Below are 9267 nucleotides of genomic sequence, written 5' to 3'. Positions count from 1 at the left end.
TTTAACTCCTCATTTTTTATTATTTAGGTCTTAACTATTTCTATAATGGTCACTAATTTTTTACTCTGATCATATTTCTTTTATAGAATAGAAATGAAAATTTGCCATGAATTTTTCGTGACCTATAAAGTATCACCTATACGAATGCCATTAATATATTCTGCAATCTTAGTATGTTGTACTTTATTATATGTAAAAAATAAATTAAAAATGATTCATATGTATTGAATATACCATTGGCGTACTTGGTGGATGATGAAAAATGTGATAATTGTGTTGCCACTATTGCAGAATTTAATTTTTATTGTTGGTGGCAATAATTCCTTAAATTTAATGACGCCCACGATTGTTTGATTATTTCTAATATTCATGACTATTCATCCAATTTCGGCGCAACAGTTTATTAAATTGACTTCTCACTACTTATAAATGTAAGTTTGTATTTCGTTTTGCCTTGTATTTAATTAAACAGCTAAGTAAAATAATAATACACAATTATTTTTCCAATAAATGCAATTAATTCGCGTATAATTATAGCCCCAAAAGCTGTCGATACTACACTTAATCATAGCCTTCATTCTCTTTCATTTTCGTGATTCCTCTTAATCAAACGGTGTATGATCATTAAGTTGGGATCTAGAACTTGGATGATGTACTAATATGAAATCTCAAATAATTTTAGAATATAGTATTAAATTTTTTATTTAAAATCAGGAGTGATCATTGCAGATTATTGTACATAAAAGGTGACATATTGTACTTATTAAGATCTACTCAATAGTACAAATATCATACCAATTCAACACAAAATATTAAGTAAAACAAATATAACTCCATTTTTCACCATTTGTCTATATACACAAATTGCAAAGTACTACCACCTATAGGGTCATCTGTTGTAACTTCTCCAACACTTGAGTGGTTTAACATGTACGCATAATAAATTATGTTGATAGGAGATATGTATTTTAAATTTTGAATTAAAATTTTATGATAATATCTATCATATGTTTTGTTTTGTATAACAATGCGCATCCGCACATAGATGATATTATAAAAGAACTTTTTGTTATTAAATTGGGGCTTAAGCCCCTTGTTACCTCTATATCGGTCTGTCAAAACACATATTCGAGTTTTAGATTTTCAAAATCTCCAATTTTTTTGAATATTATCATGTAATTTCATTTTTCTGCTTGGTTTGATTTTTTTTAATTTCAGTTTAATTTGGTTTTATTTTTCACAAAATTTTAATTTTTATAGTAGTAGTTTAGTTGAAACCGAATGCTCTTTCTCATACACTCTGTCTCATTACATATAAAACATTTTGGAATCGGTACATGATTAATATAATGTTGTTTTTGTGAGTTAATGCAAAGAAAGTAAAGTAAAAGAGAAGAAAAAGTAGAGATATAATTATTTTCATTTTAAGGAACGTTTCATTTTTAATAGGACAATCTAAAAAAAATATTTCACTTTTAATGTGACAAAGGGAGTATATAGTTTGGGTTCAATTTATTCAAAATTCAAGTTCGATTTTATATTTTAGAAAAAAATGGTTTTCCAATTCGATTTGGAACCGATCACTCTCTCTCTTTCACACACAGTCTGGGTTCAATTGTATTCAGATTCGATTTGGTATAATTTTGTTTCTGAGAGAAAAAGTCATCTCCCCATCTCAAAGAAGATAACTTTTTTTTTTTCAAACTAAGATGATTCATTATTAGAATTAGAAATACATTTGTCTTAATTTTAATTGTACCCTTATTTTCTCTCTCACACACATACACACACTCTCACTTAGGAACAGACTCATAAGGGCATTCGCAACGCGGCTCGATGCTGTCTCGGTCTCGTCTCGACGAGACGAGACAGCATCGAGACAGCGTTGCGACGCTTGTCTCGTCTCGACGAGACGAGACATCTCGTCGCGCGACGCGTCCGGAAGAGGCCGACCTCGAGCTGGCGAGACGACGCGCGGGGCCACGTGGTGGCGCGCGCTAAGCGATGGCGTGACGCCCACTCGCCGGCCCGCGAGTGGGCGTCGGAATTATGACGTCATAAATTTATTTATTTTTAAAAAAAAATCGAAAATTCGAAAAAAAAAATTGTAAATTTTAATTTTTAATTATGTATTTTTAATTATGTATTTTTTAATTTTTTAGGCCTTTAAATTGTAATTTTTATTTTATTTAATTATATTATTTTTTAATTACGTATTTTTAATTATGTATTTTATAATTTTTTAGGCCTTTAAATTGTGATTTTATTTTATTTAATGAAGTGTGTTTTTATTAATTGAATTTGTTGGAAATAAAAATAAAAAATGAAATTGAATGAATAGTTAAGAGATGGATAAGAGATGGTTAAGAGATGGAGGGATGCAGGTGTTGTCTCTTAGTTAAGAGATGAACTGAAAAGTACAGTGGGGCCCATGAATAGTTAAGAGATGAGACGGTTAAGAGACAGCGTTGCGGATGGCCTAAACACGAAAAAAAAAGGTCCATGAGAGCAAAACCCACCCATAAATATCCATTCTTTAGCCGTTTCCTCTACTATCCACCACTCTCACACATGTCTCACACCAAATCTCCCTCCCCATCTCTCTCTCATCTCTATTCCCCTACAAAACTAGAATGACTCCTCCCCACCTCCCCCAACAAACATGCTTCCCCACACACAGTTCCTGGACACTCTCCTCTGCAACGAAGACCATTTCGACACCACCCAAAACACTCCCCTCCAACACCAACATTCCCTAAACTTCAATTCCTTCACCACTCCCTTCGAACAAGACGACGAACTTCGCTCACTACTGCACAAAGAGCAGCAAAACGAACCGCACCGCAGATCCCAAACTAAACCCCAAATCGAAGAAGTAATTCGATGGATGCTCAGAGCCATCGCCTACTATTCCTTCTCCCCTCTCACTGCGGTTCTTGCAGTCACCTATCTCGATAAATTCCTCCACCGATTTGACAGCGACAAGCCGTGGATGTTTCAGCTCGCCGCCGTCGCTTCTCTCTCCCTCGCCGCTAAAGTGGAAGAAACCGATGTCCCTCTTCTTCTAGACTTTCAAGTATGTCGATAAAAATCCAATCTTGGCGATAAAAATCCAATCTTGATGATTAAAATCCAATCTTTTTGAGATTTTCTTGATTTTGATGAGATGGGTGTGGCTGATTTGTGCAGGTGGAGGAGCCCATTTATGTGTTTGAGCCCAGAAACATTCAGAAAATGGAGATTTTGATTCTGTCGACGCTGGAGTGGAAGATGAATCTCATCACCCCATTTTCGTTTCTTGATTACATTGCAAGAAGGCTATTGTTGAATGAACATCTTTGTGGGGAGTTTCTTGCGAGATGCGAGCGTTTGATTCTCTCTGTTATTGCAGGTAATGAAGCATTAAAATTCTCATCTTTTTCGGTAAATTGTTACAAAAAATAATTTTTGGTCTAATTTTGGTCAATTATTAGTCAATGAATAGTAGTCTTATTTTAGAATGCATGAATTTTAATAGATAGAAAATAAAAAAGAAAAGGTGATGAGGAGAAAATGAAAAATAGTTAGAAAATGAATCTAAATTCTGTGGACACCTAAAATAAAGAATTACTGTGGGTTTTTTTTTTGAAGAAATTATGATGGTGAGTTTTTTTGGTCAAATAGTGTCTAATATTACTATAATTCACATGTGAGTTAAACGAAGTTCTTTATTTATAAAGAAAATATGTTATTTGATTCAAAAATAAAAACAATAATACTCCATAATTTATTGTTTCCTAGGCTAATGTCTAAAGTTGCTAGACCACAATTGACTCTTTTGACAGTTTATATTTATTTATTTATTTCAATTTTATTATCTTAATAATTTATTTCTATTAAATCCAGACAATAGATTCATGGCATATCTACCTTCTACAATGGCAACAGCTACAATGATCCATGTGATCACCAACATTGAACCCTCAATTGATCCGGAACACCACAATCGATTATTGGGCATTCTTGGAATCAACAAGGTACAACAATTTCCATGAAAAAATGGGATTCAATTTTTAGAAATGTAAATACTAAAATTCTTGCAATGTGCTATGAAATTAGGACAAAGTTGAAGATTGCTTTATGCTAATTCAAGAAGTGGCTACAAACGTCAGAATCAACAAAAGAAAGTTTGGATCTTTGCCTTGTAGCCCAAAAGGGATGTTTGATCTCTCATTCATCTCAGATTCTTCCTCAAACGATTCTTGGGCAGTTGCTTCGAATTCTTCCTCAGTTTCTTCATCGCCACAATTGAAGAAAATCAAGATCTCAGATCGCCAAAGTTAGTATAGTAGTAGTAGTATATTTATTTTTAATTAAATATATTTGTTGATTTAATGTTTGTATTTAAATGCCAATCACCCTTGCAAGAAATTCATATTGTGGGCCATGTTAAAAAAATTGGGCAAAGATGGTTGGCATTTTAGGGGAATGAAGGGAATAGAATGCAGAGAAATTAAATTTGTACTACTTGGTATTTTATTATTTATATAAGTTGATTTGTAAATTGATTTTGTGAATCGTCTACACTCTACAGAAGTTTTTGTCTTTTGTCTGTGCATGATTCTTGGATATGTAAGATTGAATAAAATATTTTACTGCTATATGTGTTTTATTTCAATATTTTTTAGGTGTATGCTTTGTGTGCGCATTAAATGGTGGTATTAATTATATAATGTATAGTGCTGATCTAATCATAAAAAAATTATTTGCAGACATTCTGATATAAATTTTCCAACCTGGATCTTTTATTTTTGTGATATTATTATGGTAAGAGATAAAATAGCCCAAACTTTTAACATTAATGCAAATAATTCTAACATTGCTTGTTATTATCAATCTCTAGATCGATTGGAATAATAACCTTAAAGAGTTAGTATATTTTTTTTTGGTAGGAATCGCATTATATTCGCTAACTTTCTTAAGTTGCTAGTTCTCCTAACTCATCAACACAATATATTAAAAATATTAACAAGATCACATTAAAATATGTAATATTAATATTTTAAATATCAATATTAGCACAATATATTAAAATATCAAATTACAACTATACCTATACAGTTGAGGAGGTCCAAATTCGACAAAATATTTAATTGTTACGTATGATTGCTTAGATTATGGAGCCAACTAAATAATGCACCATAGAACTTAAAAGTAGCGTGAATGGCGGTGGGAGCATTTATAAATGAACAACACATATCTATATCTAATATTTATATGAATAATATATTCATTAAAGTAAGTTCATTTCCGCTGAATCTGACTGTCTGTGGAGTTGATACTGTATCTTTGTGGACTGTGGGTTGTATGAAATGAATTATTAAGCAACGTGACACTTTGTTTGTATTATTACATCATTTTCCTCTATAGTGTTCAACTTTAAGCTAGCAAAGTTGGCTTGTGAAAATTATTGATCGCCTATTTTTAATTTCCCTTTAATGAAGGTGATCAATTTCCCTTATTATTTGTGGGCTATGTGTGAGCAAATACATGGGTGCGGGCAATTAATTTGTTGGATGTGATCAAATTTGGAAATAATGTTTGGTTTTTGTTTGACAACTGAAATTCTTAGCTGATGCTTGCATTGACGGACCAAGAAAATAGAATGTGGAGGATCAGTCTGGTCAGACAATGATAGTGTGACACCTTGCGCTATAGTGGATATGGATGATGGACGAAGAACAAAAATAAATCGGGTTGGCGCGGAGTGGAACTACCACATTGGATTGATAGAAGCTCTGGAGGTTGATTTTAATGGATTGAGTTGCAGTAGACTTGCTCAACCCTTAACTCCACCTAAATCCGGCGTTGAAAGTTCACATTGAATAAACTTGTAATACATCGAGCACAATAAAGAAGATTGATTCTACCATCAGAAGACAAGGTTGTATTGACAACTACATCTGGCAACGAGAGATGGACAAAGAACGGAAGTGAAGGCAACTCCAAATACCGAAGTTGTCTGACCTTCGTATTCCGATGATAGGGTCGACCGAGAGCTTACTATGGTTGGAAAGAATGATAATCACTAATTGAAAAACACATATCAGGACTATTAAAAGTATCACAATATAATGAATAAATTTGTGCATTTGAGTGTTTGTCATTATAATTTATGACAACAATATAAAACAGTCCTACTTCTGTCTGTTAACAGTAAAAACTTTTGAAATAGTATGAATTTTAATATATAATTGGTAAAGTAAAAAAAAGATAGAAAGAAAATATAAATTAAATGTTGTTAGCGAAAAAAGTGTATCACCTCATCAGAAATAAAAATATTTTCTAAAATAGAAAGTTTCTAGTTTTAAATAAGTGAAGAAAAAAAAGTTCTATTTTGAAAGTACGGGATAGTAAATGATACGAATCACAGGACAAATAGTTAATTAGGTGGAATTAGATTAGAGGTGGATTAAGATCGGACTAAAATTGGAATTAAGATTCACCTAACAAAAATCACATAAATACAAGAAAATTAGAACAGGTGGAAGTGAGAGATTGGGAGACAGTATCTTCTGATTAAGGGTTTAGATGCTTTTGTTGGCTCTTTTGGTCATTGGTCGAATAGACTATAGTTTTTTTTTTCAAACCAAATAATTAAATGGAGTATAAGAAAAGACACACATCCATTATTTTATTTTATTCAATAATATGGAGTTGGTTCCAGTTAATAATTCCTCCATTTTGGGACATATTTGACCATGTCAAGGCTAATGTGGTCTAGCTCTTTTTTTTTTCTTTTCTACTTTTTCTTTTTAATTTTTGTATCTTACCTTTAATTATGAGAATTTGTCTTTTCCTGGTGCTACTTCACATGTTAGTTATCAATTTTTAGAAGAAATGATGTTACTCTACAAATCTACATCTATTTAACCGAATGGAATGAATATGCAGCAAAGCCAGAATTTTTTTGGTGGGGGTTCTAAATCACTATTAATAGTTACATAGTTCATTTAACGTTGCTGATGTCGAAAGTTCGAAATAATTAATACTCCTATTTACTATTTTCAAGTTTTATATAAAAATAGTATAAATAAAAATGAATTTTCAAATATAAAGTGATAAAGATTTAAGATTAACATAATTAATAGTGTAAAAAAGGAACAAATAGAAAGCATGTTCTGAAAAATAGAGAGTAGAAGTATTATAATATACTACATAGTATTATATTGCATTAGAATAAAGAAAAGAGAAAAAAACTAGCATATAGAGAAAAAGAGAAATATGTTGCCGCAGAAATTCAAACTTGCAACATCTGGGTTACAACTTACAAGACTACGTCTCAAATCAACTGCGCCAGAGACACTATACTTGCAGTGTAGTTTGCATATGTTATATATAGTCAATCGACAAATTGATGGGGGGAACATGGGGCCTAGCCTCAACGTGGCTTCGCCACTGTTTATATGTACTATTTAGTCATGTACTCCACATTTATATTTTTCGTAACCTTTTTAGGTGATCTTGACGAGTTTAAACTTATGGGATATTAATTTGGATTAATACCTATCAAAGAAATTATTTGGAATTGAGATAGACTAAGAGGAGCATAAAGTGGCAGATTGAGAGAGAGGTGGATATATTAATACACTCGTATTAATAATTAATAGATTCTACATTATAATTAATAAAATATTCAACGAAAAATTGTCACATCCCGACTTCCTTCTAGAGCTGCCAAAGGTTTATCGAACCGACAGTTAAAACTGAAACCGTAACAGGTGGTTACGGTTCCAAAGCGAAACCGCGAGAAATTTTCTGAATCGAAACCGTGAATTTTAGAACCGCGGTTCTGTTCAAGTTCCAAATTTTTTGAACCAAAACCGCGACCGAACCGCCGGTTAACCGTGGTTCACGGTTCCGAACCGCCAATGCAATGATAAAATTAAACATAGTTAATCCTTATATTAAAACTATACTCTATTATGGTAATAACTTTATAAAACTATTTCCAATTTTATTAATTAACACACTTTTTTAAATATGGAGTCTATGGAGTGTGAATCATTATTAATAAATATTTATCAACATTGTTTGATAAAACTTAGAAGAATTGAATACTTTAAATAAAACATAATACTCTAATTAACATTGATTGATGAATCGGCAGTTTTCAAAATTGATTAGTCGAGTCTTCAAAATTGTTTGGTTGGCGATGGGTGATGGTTGCACTATTCAAAATTGATTGCACAAAACACCATTTCTTTTTTATTTATTTATTTAAATGTTGATTTTAAATTCAAAATGAATCTCATTTCCCCCTATTTTTATCTATAAATGCTCCCCTCTATCCTCACTTACACTCACCTCATACTTGTGTTAACAAGAATTTCACCTTACTCGTCTTAATTAAATTTAAACTATCCATTTCCGTATTCCAATTTATTTTACGATTTCAAACTACATGGAAAAAAAATTAAGGATAAAAAAAAACCCGCGAAAACGAACCTAAACCGCTACGAACCGTCCAAAAACCAGCCGTTCAGAATTGAAACCGTGAAACAGCTTCACGGTTCAGTTCCGGTTCCATATTTCCCAAAACCTGAACCGGCGGTTCCGAACCAAAACCTCCGGTTCATAACCGTGGGCAGGTCTACTTCCTTCTCCTTTTCTACTTGTTCGTCTTCCTTTTGCAGTTTGAGTCGATCTTTTTGAACTTGTTGAGGGCTTAGAGGATCAAGGATGAACTTGATTCGATTATAGGTGAATGAGTACCTATTGGTGTACCCATCATGGGTAACTCGACGATCAAATTGCCACGGCCTTCCAAGTAACACGTGAGTGGCCGTCATTGATATTACGTCACACAATATTTCATCCTCATAATTTCTCATTTTAAGTGGTACCTTCACCTGATAGTTCACCCAGGTGGAACCATCTTCAATCAAGCACTGCAGCTTATATGGCTTGGGATGCTCGATGAGCTGCAACCCTAGTTTTTTGACCATCGTGTTGCTAGCTAAATTTTTACTGCTGCCTCCATCTATAATAACAGTGCAAACTTTATCCTTCACCTGGCAATGCGTATGAAAAATATTCCCTCGTTGCTCATCTTCATTGCTTCTGTTTTGGGTATTTAGGGCTTTTCGTGTTACCATAGTTGAACGAATATGACGCCACGTTCAAATGCAATAGCTTGAACGATAAGCTATTTCGAATTTGAACACTTTGCTATGAGAAATCGAAATAGAGAAAAGATTAAAGAGGAACTATCAAGAAATTCAATTA

General features: G+C 32.8%; 1 protein-coding gene across 1 annotated transcript; it reads left to right on the top strand.

Moving 5' to 3' along the window:
- The first annotated feature begins 2568 nt into the window (after positions 1–2568).
- Positions 2569–4543, top strand: LOC125218233 (cyclin-D3-1-like). Its single transcript, XM_048119870.2, has 4 exons — positions 2569–3076; positions 3190–3391; positions 3886–4016; positions 4099–4543. The coding sequence occupies exons 1-4, from the start codon at positions 2663–2665 to the stop codon at positions 4321–4323; spliced, it is 972 nt and encodes a 323-aa protein (XP_047975827.1). The 5' UTR covers positions 2569–2662; the 3' UTR covers positions 4324–4543.
- The last annotated feature ends 4724 nt before the right edge of the window (positions 4544–9267 follow it).

The sequence above is a fragment of the Salvia hispanica genome, chromosome 2, assembly GCF_029641045.1.
Source record: "Salvia hispanica isolate PSC_SH4W2 chromosome 2, Shi_PSC_v1, whole genome shotgun sequence".
NCBI classification, from domain to species: Eukaryota; Viridiplantae; Streptophyta; class Magnoliopsida; order Lamiales; family Lamiaceae; genus Salvia; species Salvia hispanica.
Note: the sequence above shows the minus strand (reverse complement) of the source record. Positions and strands in the feature narration are given on the sequence as shown.